The sequence below is a fragment of the Lactuca sativa genome, chromosome 4, assembly GCF_002870075.4.
Source record: "Lactuca sativa cultivar Salinas chromosome 4, Lsat_Salinas_v11, whole genome shotgun sequence".
In the NCBI taxonomy this organism is placed as follows: Eukaryota; Viridiplantae; Streptophyta; class Magnoliopsida; order Asterales; family Asteraceae; genus Lactuca; species Lactuca sativa.
Genome location: NC_056626.2, coordinates 298526098 through 298548413, shown reverse-complemented (window position 1 = coordinate 298548413; position 22316 = coordinate 298526098). Strand labels below are relative to the sequence as shown.

At 40.0% G+C, this 22316-nt stretch overlaps 2 protein-coding genes across 3 annotated transcripts; both read left to right on the top strand.

The window, feature by feature from the left end:
- The first annotated feature begins 14416 nt into the window (after positions 1-14416).
- Positions 14417-18755, top strand: LOC111900912 (uncharacterized). 2 transcript variants are annotated; one of them, XM_023896781.3, is made up of 4 exons: positions 14417-14617; positions 15104-15186; positions 15326-18270; positions 18446-18755. In XM_023896781.3, the coding sequence occupies exons 3-4, from the start codon at positions 15486-15488 to the stop codon at positions 18484-18486; spliced, it is 2826 nt and encodes a 941-aa protein (XP_023752549.1). In that variant the 5' UTR covers positions 14417-14617; positions 15104-15186; positions 15326-15485; the 3' UTR covers positions 18487-18755. The 2 variants fall into 2 exon arrangements, with proteins under 2 accessions (XP_023752549.1, XP_023752550.1); XM_023896782.3 differs by having other exon boundaries at positions 15104-15218.
- A 1602-nt stretch (positions 18756-20357) lies between these two features.
- LOC111900924 (uncharacterized) lies at positions 20358-21885 on the top strand. The gene is made up of 2 exons (XM_023896793.3): positions 20358-21280; positions 21474-21885. Exons 1-2 carry the CDS (start codon positions 20668-20670, stop codon positions 21503-21505), a joined length of 645 nt encoding a protein of 214 aa, XP_023752561.1. The 5' UTR covers positions 20358-20667; the 3' UTR covers positions 21506-21885.
- The last annotated feature ends 431 nt before the right edge of the window (positions 21886-22316 follow it).

Here is a 22316-nt window from a genome sequence, read left to right as displayed (position 1 = left end):
GGGCAAGGGAGAGGGAGATAGATCTTGAGCACATCCGGAAAAAGAAGGCGGAAGAGGGGCATCTTATGGGGGCTTCGGGGAAGAAGCCCAAGGGACCAGATGCGGGGCCGAAAGGCCAACAGGGGCAGGGCCGCTACAAGAAATGCGGCAAGACGCACGAGGGAGCGTGCAAGTTGGGATCGTCAGGCTGCTATAAGTGCGGCAAGTCAGGGCACTTCAGCAGGGATTGTACCGCCCCTGCACCAGTGATACAGACGTCTGAGTTGCTATGTTTCCATTGCAACCAGAGGGGCCACAAGAAGGCCAATTGCCCTCAGTTGACAGCAGCAGCGCTAGTGAAGGTGCCAGCTCCAGCGACCCTGCAGATCACTGATGGCCGGCATGGCAAGGCAGAGGCTCCAGTGGTGAGGAACCGGGCATTTCAGCTGACTACCGAGGAGGCTCGCGCCGCACCCGATGTGGTGACGGGTATGATTCTTTCCTTCTATTTTATTTTTATGATGTTATGATATTGATATGTGCTCTGTATATATGCGTTAGGATCGTTCCATGTGAATGGTATCCCAGTTCAGGTGTTGTTCGACTCGGGTGCCACCCGGTCGTTTGTTTCTCTTGCGCTTAGCAAGAAGTTTACCGAGTCTTCGGGCATTTTGGATTGCCCTTTAGAGGTAGAGATTGCTGATGAACGATCGGTGCGAGCATCAGCAGTGTTCAGAGATTGTGTTCTAAGGTTGTTTGAGGAGCGCTATTTGGTGGATTTGGTTCCCATTCCGTTGTGTGGGAACAAAGTGATTATAGGCATGGATTGGTTGAGCCCTAATGGGGCGGTGATAGATTGCGCACAACAACTAGTGCGGATCAGGACCCCAAGTGGGGGAGAGTTGGTAATCCACGACGAGAGGCCACAACGTGGACCCACAGTATGTTCAGCAGCGAGAGCTAGGCGCTACCTTCAGCAGGGTTGCGCGGGATATGTTGCGTATGTTATGGATACTCGGGAGACGGGTAAGGCGACGGTGAACGAGGTTCCAGTGGTGCGAGACTACGCTGATGTGTTCCCGGAGGAGCTTCCTGGAATACCTCCGGAGCGACAGGTAGAGTTCAGGATCGACTTAGTTCCTGGTGCGGCTCCGATAGCCAAGGCACCGTATCGGTTGGCTCCTCCTGAGATGCAAGAGTTGTCTACACAGCTACAGGAGCTGTTAGACAAGGGATTCATTAGACCGAGCAGTTCACCCTGGGGACCCCCGATCCTGTTTGTGAAAAAGAAGGACGGGTTGCATCGGATGTGTATAGATTACCAGGAGCTGAACAAGGTAACGGTGAAGAACCGTTACCCACTCCCAAGGATCGACGACCCCTTTGATCAGTTACAGGGAGCATCTTGGTTCTCCAAGATCAATTTGTGTTCGGGTTATCATCAGATGAGGTCAGAGAGGAAGATGTGCAGAAGACGCGTTTCAGACGCGTTATGGCCATTATGAGTTCGTGGTGATGCCGTTCGGGCTCACCAATGCCCCTGTCGTGTTCATGGACCTCATGAACCGCGTGTGCAGATCGATGCTGGATCGGTTTGTGATAGTTTTCATTGATGACATCTTGGTTTATTCCAAGACACAGGAGGAGAACGAGGAGCATCTGAGAGAGGTTTTGGAGACCCGGAGGAGGGAGAGCTTGTACGCTAAGTTCTCCAAGTGCGAGTTCTGGTTGCACGAGGTGCAATTCCTTGGGCACCTTGTCAACCAGAAGGGTATAATGGTCGACCCGGACAAGATAGAGGTCGTGATGAGATGGGAGGTTCCGAAGTCTCCATCCGAGATTCGGAGTTTCCTAGGATTAGCGGGCTACTATCGGAGATTCATTCAGGATTTCTCCAAGATAGCCGTACCCCTGACATGGTTGACTAAGAAAGTCGTGGTCTTTCGATGGGGGCCTGAGCAGCAGGCAACGTTCGAGATTCTGAGATAGAGATTGTGTGAGGCGCCAATCTTAGCCCTGCCTGAGGGCGTAGAGGATTTTGTGGTATACTGTGATGCATCCATTTCGGGGTTGGGTGCGGTACTATGCAAAGAGGGCATGTCATTGCCTACGCTTCAAGGCAGCCGAAGCCTCACGAGGCGAACTACCCGACGCAAGATTTAGAGTTGGGGGCGGTGGTCTGCGCCAATCAGGGATGTATGTATGAGGATGACGGTGGTGACTCCACTGTTAGAGCAGATTCAGGAAGCTCAGCAGGAGGCTATAAAAGGAGGAGCATCGAAAAAGCGAGTGCATAGTGGGTCAAGTCACCTCCTTCGATTATGATAGCCGAGGATTATTGACACTACACCGTAGGGTGTGGGTGCCATATCACGGAGGCGTGCATCAGATCTTGATGGAGGAGGCGCACAAATCCTGATTTTCTATTCATCCAGAGGTAACGAAGATGCATAGGGATCTTCGTCTAGACTATTGGTGGCCCTGCATGAAGCAGGATGTGGCTTGGTACGTTGAGCGGTGCTTGACCTGCAAAAAGGTCAAGGCCGAACATCAGAGACCGCACGGCAAGATGCAGCCGTTGGATATCCCGTTGTGGAAATGGGAAGATATTATGATGGACTTTATCACAAAGCTTCCCAGGACCGCACGGGGAGTAGATTCGATTTGGGTCATCGTGGATCGGTTGACCAAGAGCACCCATTTTTTTCCGATCCAGGAGAGTATCTCGACCGAAAAGTTGGCCGATCTCTATATCAGGGAGATAGTAGCGCAGCATGGGGTGCCAGTGTCAGTGATATCAGACAGAGATGTGCGTTTCACTTCCAAGTTTTGGAAGAAGTTTCATGATGAGTTGGGCACTCGTCTGCATTTTAGCACCGCCTTTCACCCGCAGACGGATGGTCAGAGCGAGCGGACCATCCAGACTCTGGAGGATATGTTGCGGGCGTGCGTGCTAGACTTTGGTGGTAGTTGGGATACCTATCTTCCCTTGGCTGAGTTCTCGTACAACAACAGCTACCACGCGAGTATTGATCGTCCCCTATTCGAGATGTTGTACGGACGAAGGTGCAGGACCCCGATATGTTGGGGTGAAGTTGGCCAGAGGGTCATGAGGAGCACAGAGATGGTGCTCAAGACGACCGAGAGGATTCAGCAAGTTCGGAGCAGGCTTTAGACTGAGCAGAGTCGGCAGAAAAGTTACGTCGACATGCGCCGATCAGACCTGGAGTTCCAGGTCGGGGATATGGTTCTCTTGAAAGTGTCGCCTTGGAAGGGCGTCATTCGATTCAGGAAGCGGGGCAAGTTGGGCCCGAGATACATTGGACCATTTAGGGTTATAGCCTAGGTGGGCAAGGTGGCGTATAGGTTGGATCTGCCAGCCGAACTCAGTCAGATCCACAACACCTTCCATGTCTCCCAGTTGCGGAAGTGCCTGAAGGATGATTCAGCGGTGGTGTCGTTAGAAGATATTCAGGTTGATGACAGCCCGAATTACATTGGGCGCCCAGTCGCAATCCTCGACTGGAAGTCGAAGGATCTGAGGAACAAGATGGTGGAATTAGTGAAGGTGCAATGGCAGCACCGAAAAGGTTCGGAGTGGACTTGGGAGCCGGTGGAAGAAATGATAGAACATTACCCTGAGCTGTTCTAGGATCGAGCAGCAGACTTCGAGGACGAAGTCTAAAATAAGTGGGGGAGATTTGTAGCACCGGCTTCCTGGTACGTATGACCTATCTAAGTAATTTTCATTTTTAGCCTTGGACTCGGCGAGTTGTAGGCCCGACTCGCCGAGTAGAGTCGGGATATTGAACACGTTTAAGTTGGCGACTCGGCGAGTCCCCGCTGTCTGGATGAAACCCTAATTTTAAGGGTTTGCACCCTATTTAAACCACCATATGCGCCCCCAAGCTCGCCCCCTTCACTCTCAGAGCAAACTTAGCTAAACCCTAACCTTTCCCTTTGTGATTTGAGTGTTTGTGTGTGTTTCTTTGAAGTTTTGAAGAAGAGAAGGAGGAAAGATCAAGGAGAAGGAGGAGAGAATAAGTTGTGAGCCCATTTCAAAGAATAGTAAGGTAAAAACTCGACCCTTTCTTCAGTTTCTATGGTTGAACCTTCATTAGAGCATCTTTAAGACTTTTTGGAACCAATTATTGGCTTGGTTGTGGGTTAGAGGACTCCTTGGTTCGTTTAGCCTTCAGATTTGACCACATCTGAGCACTAGAGGCTCAGATCTACAACCTTTATTGGCCATTTTCATGAGCAAGCCTAGATCTACACTTCTAACCCCATTAAAGTCCTTAAATCACTTGAATGAGCATGCATGCATGTAAAGTTGGAAACTTTATGTGTAAAATCAGCCTTAGGAACCCAGATCTATGAATGGTATGCACTGGATTCAAGCATAATCGAGTATACAGTTTTTGCATGCATGAGACTCGGCGAGTCGTTCTTCCGACTCGGCGAGTCGAGTCGCGAGTCCCTGATTTTCCCCCCTTTTTCGTGTATGCTTAGTAGCAGTGAGTCATGGGTGGACTCAGTGAGTCGGAAGTCGGACTCATCCATGGAGGGACTCGGCGAGTCCAAGGCAATCTTCTTACCTCAAGAACAGACTCGGCGAGTTGTTCATACAACTCGGCGAGTCTCAGCATAGAGTGTTCTTCGGATGAAGAAGAACTCGACGAGTTGTTCATACAACTCGGCGAGTAGGATGAAGGACTTTGGACATCAGTTTAGAAGGATAACTCGTCGAGTCAATGCCTAACTCTACTAGTAGATTCGGGATTAAGGATAATCGAATGGGACGGGACTCGACGAGTTGGCAAGCCAAATCGGCAAGTCGGGTCAACTGGAAGTTGACTTTGACTTGGAATTTGACCTGGTCAAGGGTAAAAGGGTCATTTTACCCTAAGTACATCGAGCAGTGTTTGACTGAATGTTTTGTGGGAATTATAGTCGGAGGACTTCCGGAACAGCAGCAGCAGTAGACAGTCAGTTCCCGCTCAAATCAGTAGCTACTTCGAGGTGAGTTACCTTCCAGCAGCGGTGGGTTTATGGCCACAATGCCGCCCCACCAGTAGGAGTTGTATGTTAGATGATTGTCTCTGTGATATTCATCTAGGGTTGCTACTACCTGTGATGTGTTTATGTGCTAGTATGATATAATGCTATGTGCTAGTGACAGTAGGGGGAGATAGTCCCCAGATTACCGATTGATAGGGCCGAAGGGGCGGTCATGCCCAGCCATGCTAGATAGATTACGTGATATGTGTTATGTGGTAGTAGTAGGGGTGAAATAGTCCCCAACATCTGGTCGAGAGGACCGAAGGGGAGACCAGCACCCAGATATGCTAGTCAGTATCCGGTCGAGAGGGCCGAAGGGGAGGCCAGCACCCATATATGCTAGTCAGTATCCGGTTGAGATGACCGAAGGGGTAGGTCGGGCACCCAGATATGCCTGACAATATATGTATGTTACGTGGTTATATGGTATGCGCTACAGTGGGGGAACTCACTAAGCTTTGTGCTTATGGTTTTCAGTTGTTGTTTCAGGTACCTCTTCAGTTAAGGGCAAGGAGCAGGCGCGGTAGCGGCCCATCACACACACGCTCTTTGATTTTCGCACTATGAGACGTTATGGGATTTGTACTCTGACATTATCATGTTTTACATTTTGTTTTACGGCCACGAGACATGTTTTATCAAATGTTATGATCGTATGATATTTTGTTACAAACGTCTTTTACAGATCACTTAATTAAAAATGAAATTTTTGGCCCGTATTTTTGAGATGTTACACTAACCGTCACTAATTCCATTCCCTTTTATTCCCTGAACGGACTACTTAGCCCTAGAAACCTGAGGTTCCTACTAGAAAACATAATTAGCTGCTGACAACTCTTTATTGGACAAAAGAGATTCAATAATCCTTCCAGAGAAAGCTAATTATGATGACAAAATTCTTTAGGATATGATGAAAAATGGGAGACAATTAGGGAATGAACCTTTTATGCCGACCGGCAATGATTCCCTTAATTCCCGAACCAATATACACATCACTGCTTGCTCATAACCACAAGCACCCATGACTGGCCCGATCAGCCTCGGGGTGGAATGTCAACATGTCGAATCCAATCAACCATCGGGTTGAAGCTCCCAGGGTTTGTTGCCCTACTGCATCAACCCTACTGCTCCCCTGAGCCTCCGTGCCTATGGCTTTGGAAGTCGCAGGGAGCGACCGGGAGGGTGTTCTTTAGCTCAACAACGGGGTGGGAATCCGATATTCCAGATAGTTGGTAGATAATTTGGGACCTGGGAGGTCTCGGTTCATTCAAAATGTGGATAAGAGGCAACATGATGTTCATGCAAAAGTAGTAATGTGAGGATTCGAGTATGTGGAGTAGCTTGATGACTGAAAGTGCTAAGTCACTTACAATGAGATTAAATAATCCCAGAGTAATTTATTTGACCTTGTTGTGCAGATCTCGTTTGAGTTTAACCGTTGCAGGGATGAATCTTTTACTCTAAGGATTATCTGAGCCTCCTGTCAAGTACGAGTCAGCTGCTTATGGTCATTGATTTTGTTTCTGATGGTAGCAACGAGATAATCAGGATTGGAATTGTGTGTTTGGTTGGACATTCGAGGAGGACTAAGCATGGTAAAGCCTAATGGAGGCGGTTTGTTAGGAAGTCAAACCAATGCGGATTTCCGATTTAGGGAGGTAAAAGTGGTTTCTTTTGGAGGCTCAGGGTTGGTTATCTCCAGATTGTGGTTTTGATTGGGGTGTTAGTGAGGAACGATTTCGAGGATGAAATCTAATTTAAGTGGGAGAGAGTTGTAACACCCGGTTTTGAAGGTGCTTTGTTACTCGGGGTTGCGGCCCAATCATCAGTTGTCATAAGGTTTAGGGCCTCAGTAAGGGAAGGAGTTGGCCAATTACGGATGTGGGTGTTAGGGCATAAGCGATTCAAGTGTTCGATTGTGTGTTTGGATGCCAAGGGTATAATCGTCATCTAATGATTCGGTCTTTTATGGATTTTTGGTTTTATTTAGAAGGTTTTAAGTCTTGGACGTGTTTTTAGGAGCGTAGGTCTTCTCTCCACCTTTTCATGGATATAAGGTTCGTTAGAAATGGACCTCGAATGAGGAAGTTATGACACTTTGAATTTATTGGCAATATTGGTCCCTAAAGTGGCAATGCAATCCCAAGCATGCAAGGTGGCATGCACGAGAGTAATCCCAACATAAGATGGGGTACGCCCAACATAGAAGGGATAAGAGGACACAGGTGTAAGAGGCATACACCTAACGTATAGGAAGTACGCCCAACGTACGTTCAGAGTCCCCAAACCCTAATTTTTAGGGTTGAGCACTATATATAGAACATTATGTCCTTAAGACCAGCCTCCCTCTCACCCTTAAGCTACTCCCACGAAACCCTAATCCCTTTTTTGTGCGTTTTGAACCTAGAAGACCATTTTGGAGTGCATCTTGTTGTTTTGAAGGAAGGTGGCCATTGTTGAGGTATCATCGAAGGAGCAAAGGCTTATAGATCCAAAACCTTATCAACATTTGGCATTCATATAAGGTATAAAGCTTTGAACATGATGTTTATTTGCTTATATCTCTTGAATTATGGGTGTTTGGACCTTTTTGGTCCCAAGGATGAAGCTTTATGGTTCAAATTCATTTCCTAGGCTTAGGGTTGCCACCGTTGGTGCTATTTAAGTCCCTAAGACAGAAAGTTGTCATCTTGAAGGTCTTGATGTGTTTATGCATGAGTTAAGATCATTTTCATGGAAGTAGATTGTTATACTTTGAGTTTGGGTCCATTAGGGTAGTGTAAAGTCACCAAGTCAGTGACTTTATGGATTAAGACGTTGAAGAGGACTGAGATCTGTGATTTTAACCTCTAGAATAAAGTATCAAGTGCTTAATGGTATAAATGGCTTAACATAGTAGTACGCCAACATACAAGCCAAAAAGCATGTACGCATAGCGTACAACTGAGTATGCCCCGCATACACAGATAGTGGGTTAGGTTTTGTTTTGGGTCACGGTTTGGGCCATTCCTTAGACTTTGATACTTTGGGTCTTAGTGGGCCACCATAAATCATATATTTTGGGCTAAGAATATGTTTGGACTTTAGGGTAAGGCCTATTAGAGGGTTGGGCTCAATTTAGAAAATTGGGCCACTAGTGGGCCAGTGGTGGGCTTGGGAAGGCTGACTAGTAATTGGGCCTTTGTGTATGGATTTGGGCCTTCGTCATGACTGGTTAAGTCAGGGGCACAATGGTCTTTTATCTCAATCTTAGATTAAGGGATTCTGACTGGGTGTTATTTTGGTACTGATAGCCCGGGAGTCGTCAAAGTAGCCGCAAGAGATTTCTTACCGTGAGATTCAACATTGAGGTGGGTTTCCTCCTATTATACAAGTCAAAGGCACTAATGTCGACCTGTATTTATGATTGTATATTTTTCGGACTACGGTTCGATGCCGGGCGGTACCCGATAAATGTTTATATGCTTTCCAGATTACAGTCCGATGTCGGGTGGGGATCGAAGAATTCTTATATGTTCCTGACTACGGTTCGATGTTGGACGGTGCCCGATGAATGTGTGCTTGTTTAGTTATACTTGTTGTGTGTGATACTTGTATGTGCCTAATTAGGGAAGTGAGTGTAGGCGGGGTCCCGTATCTCACCACTAGCTGAGTGTAGACAGGGTTCCATATCTCATCATTAGCAAAGTAGGTGCGGGGCCCATGATAGGCGAGGCCTTAAGATTGGAACTTATAGTACTGCATATGTTTTCTTTATGTGCTAGCATGATTACATGATTTTGATTGTATATGTATAGTGGGCGAGGCCCAGTGACAGGCGGGGCCTGGGGTAAACAGATCTATATACCGAGTGGGGATCGATGCCAGGCGGGGCCTGATTCCAGCCAGAGCTTGATGTCGTGCGGGGCCCGATGAAGGGGTGGGGGCCCAATATATATGATTATGTGTAGGGTATGTGGTAGTATGGGGAACTCACTAAGCTTCATGCCTACGGTTTTCAAATTTGGTTTTAGGTATTTTCGGTAGCAAAGGGAAGAGCTCGGGATGACTGCATTGCACACATCATGATGTTTAGCCTGGGATATTTACTCTGATGTTTTTGATATGGATACTATGATTGTGATGTTTTGGATACTTTGACTTATGTTTTGACGGATGTTTTGATAACTATGGTTTTTATTTAATGGTTTAAAACGAAATTTTTGGTCATGGATTTTTGGGATGTTACAAATTAAGTAAACTAATTGTTATTTTATGTCATGTTTATCGTGTCGTGACATGTTTATCGTTTTTTAATCGATTCGTTTTCGTTTCGGTTAAAAGAAACATGACACCATGTTGTTTCGTGTTCGTGTTACATAAAACCTTGTCGTGTCATGTCATACAAAAACACGACACGATCGCATGATTTATCGTCCCTACTATTATGAATTGGGTTGGTTGACTCTTACTGGATGAAAGTAGGCAAATGGTTGTAGTTAAGATTCATAGGCACTTGTCAGAGAATTGGTATTGAATTGACCCGCATCAAGATCACCTCATGGATTGCTATCATGAGTGATACTTGATAAAAGGTACTATCTTTGTATCCTTAACACCTGAGATACATAGTGGGTCTTAAATGTAGGGAGTGTTGTGATTTGATGTGGTCAAATACTGATCCTTAAACAGATAGTTATAAAATCCATTTTTAGGTATTGTTTAAACTATACAAGATTTTTATGTAATCAAGATGCAATTTTTCCTCTTATGTGTCGAGAGTTAGACATCTAAGGCATCTTAGCAAAAACTGAACATCAAATGAGATTGATTGTGATGCGTATCTCATGTTCAACATCATGTTTGTAACATAGGGATAACTGATAACTTACCTTATACACCAATTGCAACCATTGTCTATATCACTCTATAATGAGTATTGTGGGAGTGATATATATATATATATATATATATATATATATATATATATATATGCCCAGTAGTCATTATAAAATGATATTTCTAGACAATATATGATCCTAAAGGGCCACACTAACAACAATTTGATACAATTGATTATTTATTACAAATTGATTTTAATAAATATTCAATAAACTCTTATAATTAATTGGAAATTATTTATTTATTAGAAATAATAAATTTCATTAGCAAGTAACATAATATATCATATGGTATGATTTATTAAGTCATGTACAACATTTTGGACTATAAGGGTTGTTGTCTTTTTCCAAAAGGCTTTTATAAGTTATAAAAAGGATGAAATATTTTTTTTTATAATAATCTCTCACTTATTTTCTCTTAAAAACATAAATCCATGAAGGAGATAAGAAAGCTAGGAGACAACATGTCTGTATTAATTTATTTATAAAGCTATGCTCTTGCTTTTGTAGTCTTTTGTTGCTAGGGACATGGTGTCCTTAAGCACCAAGATTCAATAGGTAAATACCATACTTTAGTTGATTAAAAAGACTATCATTTGGCTTTTTTTTTACTAGTAAAAACACATTCTCATAATGCCCTCTCCTTCTTTTTAGTTTTGGTTGATCACTTGAAAGAATATTTGCACTTTTTTCTCTCTTGAAGTTCATACTTTGGTTATGAACTTTAAGCTTATGAGTATAAGAGTCTATGGACTAACATCTACATCAAGTTGAAGCATTGTTGGTGTCCACAAAGGAAATAGTTCTACGTACATTCTTCTATAACTTCCAAGCCTCCACTTAAGGACTCAAAGACTACAAAGGTTGTTATCTTCTTCTTTTTCCTATTTGGTTGTTGTTTTTCTTTCCAAACTTTGCAAGAAGATCCATGGTGGGTATAAAATAGTTTTAAGTTTATTCAAATTATAAGTCTTCCATTGCTAAAATCTTATGTTTTTGAAACTATTTTTGAATAAAAACCCAACAACTTCCAGATTCCAGCACAATAGTGTCGACATATGTATTAATTATTCCAAATGCAATTTCGAATACATAGTCGTTATATGTCTTTATGTTGATGATATGTTGATAATTGGTACTCACGTAGAAGGTATTCTCGAGAAGAAGAGATACCAGACCTCAAAATTTAAGATGCAAGATTTAGGAGAAGTAGATACCATTCTTGTTTTAAAGGTGAAAATGACTCGCATTTAGATCTCTATAAGTCAATCTCACTGCATAAAGAAAATTATGACAAACTTTCAACATTTGAAGATTAAGGAAATTGACAATCCTTTCGATTCAAGTGTGAAACTAAATGTGAACTTTAGTCGAGCAATGGCTCAACTAGAATATACAGGTGCAATTGGGATCATGATGTATGCTACACATTACACTTAACCTGACATTGCATTCATTGTAAGAGAACGTATCAAAATATTGTTAACCAAGGGACGGAGCATCGGAAGGTAGTGGGTAAAGTATTGGGATACCTGAAAAGGAAATATACTTTTGAGTTGACGTATTCGTCATCTGACGAAATACTATCCTAATGCTGGCTGGACATACCACACCCATGATTCAATATCCACAAATGGTTGGATTTATATTCTAGATGGTGGTGTTATTTCTTGGGCGAGCAAGAAAAGGCATGCATAACTCATTCAATAATGGAAGTTGAACTTGTCGCCTTATCATTAGCACGCAAAGAGGCAGAGTGGATTAGAGATATCCTCCTGGATATCCGTATGTTGGACATTCTAATGCATTCTATACCCATGTACTGTGACAATGAGTCCACACTATCTAAAGTATTTAATACGATATATAATGGAAAGTCAATACATGTAGGTTTGCCACATAATTTTGTGAGACAACTAATTGAGGGTGGTACCATTAAAGTTGTCCATGTCAAAACAAGTAGAAACTTGGCAGATCCTCCTACCAAACCTCTAACGAAAGATTTGGTTACATCTACCATGAGAGCATGGGTCTAAAACCATAATAGAATCGTTTAGTGATGGAAACCCAACTTGACATTAGTGCTTCTAATTCTCAAGTTTAAAGGGTAACAATGAAGTCACTAATAGTATAAGGTACTATCATCAATGATAGATCCATGTGAGGTACGATAGTACATCGTTGCCGAGAACGAGGTTGAGTTAAAGCTCTTAACAAAGTTTTGGAGACATCTAAGCAACGAAGATGTTGTAAAACTTTGTCTACATGATCCAGAGGTGGTGTCGCCTCAATAGAAGATTAATGGTTTATCTTCTAAAGGGTCATGAAAAGGTTTTTAGTGCATGGTCATATTAATGCTCAACGAGAATGCAAAGATGTTAGTTGATGTGCAGGGGTAAACTGGGGAGGTCACAAGGTTCTTCGTTTAAACCTATAAGGATACCATAGAATTTGACTCTTCTTATTTGTCCACATAAAGCAATGGTTTAATCTTCGTGACACCCAAGGGACATCATCTATCTGATTGAAAGGAAACTTTCAAACTTGGCGGGGGATTGTTGGAAATTATGAAGGATAATTGCAAGTTTGTAATTTCCTTCTATCCTATTTTGGTGGGAAGAAGAAACGTTAGTGGGTTTGTAAGGATAGTATATTAATAGGGCTACAAAGGCTTTTGACGGATCAATGGATGAACTAATCCCACACGCATGCCTAGCCTATGAATTTGGTGATCCTCCAATAAACATCATGTTTTTATTGATAAAATCACCAAGATTGACCAGAAGAAAAGTTGTAGCGTATGAAAAGCTATGAGTATATCACTGGTGTTGGAAATTATGAAGGATAATTGCAAGTTGGTAATTCCATTCTATCCCATATTAGTGGGAGGAAGAAACTTTAGTGGGCTTATAAGGCCAATATATTGGTAGGCCGGATCAAGGAACGAGCCTAGCCCACATGTGCGCATAGCCTAGCTGATGTCGTGAAATGACGAGATTTAGGCGCACTTGGCACTTGACACGATGCATCGGTCGGTTGGGAGCTTTGGAGCTTTTGTATTTAGTAGGGGTTGAGATCGGTCAGGTTGAACCAACTCGATTCACGAATTTCACGCCACGACGGTGGGATCGCGTCGCAGTTCTCACTAGATTCTTCTGGAAGGCCTGAAAAAGGTGTTGCTTGGAGAGCAAGTTGTAGTCCTAGGGTTTCTTAGGGCCGACCATATGAAGGGTTTTAGGCCTTCTAGGGTTCCTACAACTATAAATACATGTCTCCTAGAGTTGTATTCACTGTTTGAGATAACCCTAAGATTTGTGGATCTTTTTTGCTCTCCTCTCTCCCTCTCCATGGATTTGCTTTTGTAAAATTAAGGTTCTTCCATTTTTTTTTCGAGTAATCACTTTGCGTTTATTCATCTTCCATAGCTGTTGGAACGAAGAATAAACTCCATCAAATTGTGAGTGTTTATGCTGAAACTTACAACCTTAAAAACGATGTAAAAACATTCGAGGACAAAAGACTATTCATCTTTGAGCAGTCAACACGAATCGACATTAACAACTATGAGGTTGTTGTTTCATTTTTTAATTTCGTCCGATTACGGGACAATCAACTTCTACCCATTTCCTATAATCAGATATGATCGCGGAAGATCGATATGGTTTCTAGATGAAACTTGATAATCAATTAATCATATTAATAATAATTAAATTTATTATTCGCAACTAATCAACATATAATTTTAAATATTATTTCTGATTTCGTTGTGTGTGTATTGGATGTGATATTCAAGAATTGGAATAATCATAAACGAAACCAATCTTTTAACAATCTTTTCACGTACGACTTAGAAAAAAAAACAGTGTATCTAAATTACACCAAAACACCCCATAATTTTATTCATGACATTCTTTGAGCTTGGATGTATGGTTTTCCAAGTTTTTCTATGAGTGACATTTTTTCTCTTGTGACGTTACTGTCTATTTTTCATTTAATTTTCCATATACATATCGACACAAAAAAACAATTCTTTTTAGTGATATGAGAAAAAAAATCAAATGTTTTTAAAAATGTTTCGTTCATCTCCTATATAATACATATATATTTTTTTCTTTTTTATTTTATCATACGGCATAATTGTATTTTGATACAACATTAAATCATTAATTACCGCATAATAACCTCTACTAATATGTCTTTATTAAAAGTTAAATATAAGCTACACTGCAGTTTAAATAAAAACCCATGTTTTCCTAATTGTACATATTAAATAAATACGTCGATATTATGTCAACAATCCAAGAAGAGGCACAAATTGTTAGCAACACAAAAATAAAATGCGATGTTGTGAAAGATAAAAACGCATTATTACAACATAAACAATTACTAAACATGTTAGTATACAAGGTACAACGATTAGTGCATAAAGTACACCCCCTAAAAAAAACATGTTAGTATACAAGGTACAACGATTAGTGCATAAAGTACACCCCCTAAAAAACCCTAACATTCCTCAATTTCTCAACCCCTTGATGAACAACGCTAACAATTTGGAGGGAGAAACGAAAATATTTCAGAGCCAAAATCATCTCTCAAAATTTCATGTTTCTTCTTCCCGCTGCCCATATCATCTCTAGATCCAACCCTCCTTCATTTCCATCTCCAGAATTCTCGCTAGCTCGCTCAACCCTCACTCAGTAAGTTCTGCTTTCTCATATTTCATTGTTTTGGTCTCCTGCTTCAATGTCAATGTATATTTTTTGTGTGCGAAGACTTTGTAATTGTATGTACTTGTACAGTGGTTTTAATTTTGATATTTTTCTTTTGTTTTTCGATATATCGTTTCCTAATTTCATCTTCTGCACTCGAAAATACCCGATTTTGCTGTTTACTCCGTTTTAGGGTTTTTGGCTCACTTTACATTTATGTGTGAAATTGTTCCGCACATGACGGTTTAGAAGTTATTCTGAACTCGTAAATGTTAGCGATGGGGCTGTATGTAACCAGGTGTTTGGTTTTGATTACTTTAAATTCGTATAGTAAGAGGATATGAAATCGGTCTCAATCTGATCATTGCTATATTTTTTGTTGCTGCTGTTGTTGTTATTGTCGTTCTCAGAAACGTTGATGCAAACTCAAACTGATATCACCTAATATCATCTGGTGTTGTGTGATACTTTCAGGACATTTCTCCTAATTATCAATCGCAGAGGGTGGACGATCTGAATCTGATTTCCACTCATCTTTGCGCATCAGAGAATTTTAGGTATAAGTTGTTAGTAATATGATTCTACAACAGTTAAGTAATAAAAAACTTCCAGTTATATGTTTTGCTACTTTATTTTCTAAATGAAAGTCAAAACAGTTATCGAATAACAATATCCAATTTGTTTTTGTATATTCAGATTGGGATTTGAAGTGAACTCTGGGGACAAAGGGGAGCATTGCCATTACATGATTGCTTTATAATTCATGAGTTAAACACAAGATACCATAGAATGCGATTTTGATTTCTAATATAAATGAGATCTTCTGAGTAGTTTACCTTCTTGAATTACTGCATCAATGGAGTGTAACAAAGATGAGGCTATCAGGGCCAAGGGACTTGCAGAAAAAAAGATGGTGAATAATGATTTTGAAGGGGCAAGAAACATTGCATTGAAGGCCAGAAACTTATATCCAGAACTAGAAAACATTTCTCAGCTAATCACAGTTTGTGAGGTTCATTGTTCATCTCTAAAAAAGATCAATGGTGCTGAAAAGGACCTGTATGGAATCCTTCAAATTGAAACTGTAGCAGATGAAGCAACTATCCGAAAACAATACCGAAAACTTGCACTTGCACTTCATCCTGATAAGAACAAGTTCCCTGGTGCTGAAGCTGCTTTTAAACTTATTGGTGAAGCAAATATGATACTTTCAGATAAAGGAAAAAGGTCTCTATATGATGTTAAATGTAGACAACCCATGAAAGCTCCTGCAACAAAGCCTCAAAAGCCTCAAACTCATGGTTCATATGCTAGAAAACAGTTTGCAGGTCAAAACAACTTCAATAATGTCCCGAGTTCTCACTTCAATGGTGTGAATCATCAACAACAACCACCAGTTTCGAGCCTTCGGCCATCTTTCTGGACTTATTGCCCTTTTTGCAACATAAAATACGAGTACTACAGAGAGTTTGTGAACAGACCTTTGAGGTGTCAGCATTGCTCAAAGCTCTTCATTGCCTATGACATAAGTGCAGCAGGGGGAGTGCCTGGGTCTCGTTTTGCGCATGAGGAGAATCAAAGTGCAAATCTTGGATCCAACAGAGCTCAACCACAACCACAACCACCCTTTTCTCACACAGAAGAGGTGAAGAGACGGGAAAAAGTCAAAGTCAATATACAAAAAGATGGGCAGTCTAGTCATTTTACACATCAGACTTCAAATACAAAACCTGAAGCTGCTGGTAGTTCAAAAACTGTACCAAAGCCCATGAAAACAGAACCCTCTAAAGACACAAAGAAGAAGAGAGGAAGAAAGACTGGAGCAGAATCTGGTGAAAGTAGTTCTGATGCAGAAGGAGGAAATGGGTTTGGTCCAGCTGGCAATGGTGTCAATTACAGAAAATCTTCCCGCCAAAAACCGCAAGTTTCTTACAATGAAGATGCTGCAGCCGATGAGTCGAGCCCTCTAAAAAGATCACGGAAATCATCAGATGATGTTGAAGATGTGAAAGCCAAAAAGGAAAAGGAAAAAGTGTCTGGTAATGCTGATGTGGACAAAGAAGGTCATGGAAACATGCCAAATGGCAACCATGTGAATCTTGATGATGATGATGATGATGATGATAGTAAGTCTGATTCAGAACCAGAGTTTGTAAACTGCCCGGATTTAGAATTCAGTAATTTTGACAAAGATAAAGAGGAAGATTGTTTTGCAGTTGACCAAATCTGGGCATGTTATGATTCTATTGATGGGATGCCAAGATTCTATGCAAAAATTAGGAAAGTTTTCAAAACCCAATTTAAGTTGAAGATCACATGGTTAGAGGCTGACCCAGATGATGAATCTGAAATAAAATGGGCAGAAGAAGGGTTACCCGTTGGATGTGGGAAATTTATGAGTGGTGAATCAGAGGAAACAAAAGATCGTCTCATGTTCTCTCATAAGATAGTTTATAGAAGCAGTTTGAAGAGAAATTCTTTTGTTATTTATCCTCAAAAAGGTGAAATATGGGCTTTATTCAAGGACTGGGATATCAAATGGGGTTCAGACCCAGAAAACCATACTAAATTCAAATTCGATATTGTGGAAATTCTTGATGTGCATGATAATGGCAGTGTATCTGTTGCTTTATTGGTCAAAGTCAAAGGGTTTGTAAGTCTGTTTAAAAAAACAGCTTGGGGAGGGTTAAATGACCGAAAAATCCCTGGGAATGAACATTTAAGATTCTCCCATCGAATCCCATCAACAAAACTGACTGGAGCAGAAAGAGCTGGTGTGCCACCTGGATCTTTTGAGCTTGATACAGCTTCTTTACCTGATGACCTTGGAGACTATTATTATTCCATCAATCCTGATACTAATAATAATAATAATAATGCTACTTCTCCAAAGAAGAATGTAAACCCCGAGGGTAAAAATGGTATTGATAAAGACACGCTTAATGTTCGTCGATCACCAAGGGGATTAAAGAACCCTAGTGATGCCACTGCCACTGCCACGTCATCAAAAGGTTCAAACTCCTTTTGTGAGGATGGTAATTTACCAAAATACCCCAAGATAATTCATGACTTCAGTGCAGACACACAGATATGGAAGTTTCATAATGGGCAGATATGGGCAATTTGGGATACAAGTAATGGAATTCATCAATGTTATGTAAAGATTATAAAGATTGAAACCCCTCCCTTCAGACTTCAAGTATCCTTTCTTAAGTCATGCAACAATCAGTCAACTGTTTGTGGTTTGTTTAAAGTGACTCCTGGTAAAACAAAGCCACTACCCCCGGAGGTCTTTTCGCATGTTGTGAAAGCAGAAGAAAATGGTCAGAGTTTTAGTATATATCCAAGGGAACAACAGATTTGGGCTTTGAACAAAAGACAGGATGCTGACTGTGAATGTGAGATTGTTGAAGTTCTTGAGAGTGATGAAAGCAGTGTAAAAGTTATGTCCCTGACACATGTCCCTGGTTATAAGTCGGTTTACAAGGCCCCAAGGGTACAAAGGTCATCTGACAACATTGTGGTGATACCACAGAAGGAGATCAACAGATTCTCTCGCCACATTCCTGCTTTTCTTTTCACAGAGGAAAAAGATGGTGCTTTGAGAGGCTGTTGGGAGCTTAATCCTGCAGCACTTAAAGGTATGTTTCTCCATGCTTAATCCTGCAATGTTCTATTATATTTGTATAGTATTTCTTCTTTGAAAATCTACCCCAGTATAACAATCTATTGCATTTAACCATGAATATAAAAATGCTGTTCCTTCCTACATTGGTTGTTGAACGATAGATTCTGACATAAACCATGTTTTTCCAGGATTGCCCTTGAAAGGGTCTAGTGGAGGTCAACCAAACTAATTTCAGTCAACCTTCTTGGCACATGAAAGAATCAGTGAATATTGTAGGCTTTATATGCAGATTTAAAAGCCTCTCCATTTTGTGCCTCTTTTTATAGGTCCTCTTATTTTCATGTAATTCTTTTTAACTTGTGTCTAGTTATATTGGTACCCAAGAATTATTAAATGGTAGGTTGTAGTAAGCAGCAAAAAAAAAACTTCCGGGATATTTTTTTTGTTGTATTTGTGAGGCAGATTTGTCTGGAAATTTATGTCCTTTTGGTGTTTAAAGTTTGACAACAATCATATATTGGACCATCTGCATCGCTTATTTTTTAGTAATGTTTCTTTTTTTTAAAAAAAAAAAAAAAAAAAAATCTTTTTTAACTAAAACATGTGTTTTAAATTCAACGAATAATCAGATGGTTGAATCAGTTAATTAAAATAAAATTTTATCTATGTTTATTTCTAATTATAACTTTGTAATATAGATTCTTAAAAAGTCGGTCTTGAAAATATGTAATCTAAAATAGAAATTGGAGAAAAGTGCAAAAATGATTTGTGGTTTGTGTTATTCTTTGGTTAAAGTTCAAAAAAGATTTAACTTGTAAAAGAGACTTTTTGATAGAGTTTTGTCCTAGCATTATTTTTTCCGTTATATATACAATTAAATCAGCGGAGCCTTAAAAATAGTAACCTTTTGGTTGACTTCGATTTGGGTCCTTCACTTTCATTTATGTTTTTGTTGATGCTTCATTTAGAATGGTTGATCATATGTTTGGTGTTTTGTAAGGTTGATCAATGCGGGTGTCCCTTTCCTAGTTCCTTTTAAATCCCTACAAAACACATAACATATGATATTCAAAAATATATATGAACAAACACAAATGTACAAAAATATTTTATAGGAAATTAGGTGAGTTTTTAAATAACCCAACAATCCAAAAATGTCATTGAAAATACAGAGATACATTTTCTCTATATGAATTGCAAAACTTAACTTCTAGTATATCATCAACATTGAGAATTTTGATCTAGAAGATACCAGTTAAAACAAACAATGTGATATGAGCTAGATAAAAGAGACAAAGTGAGATGTTGCAAGATTAAAATGACAAACTGACATGTTTAAAATAACCATATTTAATAGAAAATTTTTATTTAACCATATTTTATAATAAATGTGTTGTTTATATAGCCCCATTTTGTAACATTATAATCATTTATATAATATGATGCTTGAAATTGTGATATAAGAGTTTCAAAATCAATATGATGATGCTTGGATTTGTACCTCTATTATTATAGGTATATAAATACCCCACAAAAGTTTCGGACTCAACACCTTCCAAACCCGACCCACCATATTTGTTTAAATCCGAAATTGACTGGGCTCCCGACTTAACAAAAAGGCCCCCTACTTGTTTGCACATCATTGGGCTCCACGTAGAGAGGCCCAATATTAATTAATGTCACCCATAGGGCCAATTGGCCAAAGTCACCATATTATGGCCCAAAATGTGTTTAGGCGCGCGAAACAATCTCATGGACAGTTTCCTTTGACTCGACGCCACTTTCAAGTTTCAACATACTCAGGAGTCGAAGCGACAGTCTCCAGAATCGAGATGCCATCCCTCGTATGTTACACCCCTGCCTTTTCAGTTTTCCCGATGTAGCAAACGAAGCAACTATCCGAAAACTTGCACTTGTACTTCACCCTCATAAGAACAAATTCCTGAAGCTTTTAAGCTTATTGTTGAAGCAAATATGATACTTTCAGATCATAAGAGAGAATGTACACAGTTTCAATGATGTCCCGAGTTCTCATTTCAATGGTGTGAATCACATCATCAACAACCACCACCAGATTCAAGCATTCGGGACTTATTGCCCTTTTTGCAACATAAAATACGAGTATGACAGAGAGTTTGTAAACAGACCTTTGCGGTGTCAGCATTGCTCGAAGCTCTTCATTGCCTATGACATAACTGCACAAGGGGCAGCACCGGAAGTTCCCGGACCCCGTGCTGACGTGTACAAGGAAGCTGCTGGAAATACGCCAAATGGTAACCATGTGAATCTTGATGATGATAGTAAGTTTGTAAACTGCCCGGATTTAGAATTCAGTAATTTTGACAAAGATAAAGAGGAAGATTGTTTCGCAGTTGACCAAATCTGGGCATGTTATGATTCTGTCGACGGGATGCCAAGGTTCTATGCAAAAATTAGGAAAGTTTTTACACGCAATTTTAAGTTGAAGATCACATGGTTAGAGGCTGACCCAGATGATGAATCCGAAATAAAATGGGCAGAAGAAGGGTTACCCGTTGGATGTGGGAAATTTGTGGGTGGTAAATCAGAGGAAACAAAAGATCGCCTCATCTTCTCTCATCGGATAGTTTCTAAAAATAGTTCGAGGAGAAATTCTTTTGTTATTTATCCTCAAAAAGGTGAAATATGGGCTTTATTCAAGGATTGGGATATCAAATGGGGTTCAGACCCAGAAAACCATACTAAATTCAAATTTGATATTGTGGAAATTCTTGATGTGCATGCTATTGGCAGTGTATCTGTTGCTTTATTGGTCAAAGTCAAAGGGTTTGTAAGTCTTTTTAAGAAAACAGCTTGGGGAGGGTTAAATGACCGAAAAATCCCTGGGAATGAACATTTAAGATTCTCCCATCGAATCCCATCAACAAAACTGACTGGTTCAGAAAGAGCTGGAGTGCCACCTGGATCTTTTGAGCTTGATACAGCTTCTTTATCAGATGATCTTCAAGACTATTATTATTCCATCAATCCTGAAGTGCTTAAAGGTATATATCTCCACTGCTTTGTGTTTTGTAGCATTCTACTTTCATTTGTTTCTATTATATTTCTCTAAAAAATCAGATACTAATAAAAGCACATTGCTATTTCTTGCATGTAACTATGAATAAATGCTATTCCTACATGCTTAATTGCATTTGTTTGGTTTTCTGATTCTGACATTAAACCATCTTTATGCAGGATTGCCCTTGAATGAAGGTCAATGTAACTAATTTCAGGCACTTGAAAAAATTAGTGAATATTGTAGGCTTTATATGCAAATTAAAAAGCCTCTCCATTTTGTGCCATTTTTTATAGGTGATCTTATTTTCATGTAATTTATTTTAACTTGTGTTTAGTTTTATTGGTACCCAAGAATTATTAAAGGGTAGGTTGTAGTAAGCAGCAAAAAAAACTTCCGGGATATTTTTTTTGTTGTATTTGTGGGGCAGATTTTATTAGATTTGTCTGGAAAATTGTCCTTTTGGTGTTCAAAAGTTCGAGAAGAATCATATATTTGAGTATTTGACCATTACTTTTTAGTGTTGTCTCTTTTTTTATTGCGAAGAATATGAGGGCATTTTAGCATTTATGTCTTTTCAATATTCAAGAGGCCGAGTTGAGTTATTGTTCACCTTTTTTGGTTCATGACAAATGTAGTGGGGCTTTCGTGTATGCATTTTAAATTCAACTAATGGTTTTATGTGGTTTGCATTTTTTTTTTCTTTTTTGACTAAATTCCAAAAAAATTTCAATTTGCGAAAATAATCTTTTTGATAGAGTTTTGTTTTTAGTTCCAGTCCCTAATTTTATCATCGTTTATATATAGTATAAATGCCTCTCATATAGACTTTTATTAGTATTGTGCTTTTCGTGCTTATTGTTGTTTTAATCTTGCAATAAATATCGATGTGGTGGATATGCTCCGATAGTATAAGTGTTGATTCCATGGTGATATACTTCTAAAAATGATTTGGAATTTAGGGTTTATGGTTTATTGAGAATTCTAGTAGCAACAACATTAAAATGACTTTTGAGGGTAAT

Bases quoted from the DNA above. Each gene is read 5' to 3' on its own strand.
- LOC111900912 (XM_023896781.3), top strand. From the start codon at position 15,486: ATGGAGTGTAACAAAGATGAGGCTATCAGGGCCAAGGGACTTGCAGAA. The intron at 18,271-18,445 runs GTATGTTTCTCC...ATGTTTTTCCAG, and splicing joins TAATCCTGCAGCACTTAAAG to GATTGCCCTTGAAAGGGTCT.
- LOC111900924 (XM_023896793.3), top strand. From the start codon at position 20,668: ATGCCAAGGTTCTATGCAAAAATTAGGAAAGTTTTTACACGCAATTTT. The intron at 21,281-21,473 runs GTATATATCTCC...ATCTTTATGCAG, and splicing joins CAATCCTGAAGTGCTTAAAG to GATTGCCCTTGAATGAAGGT.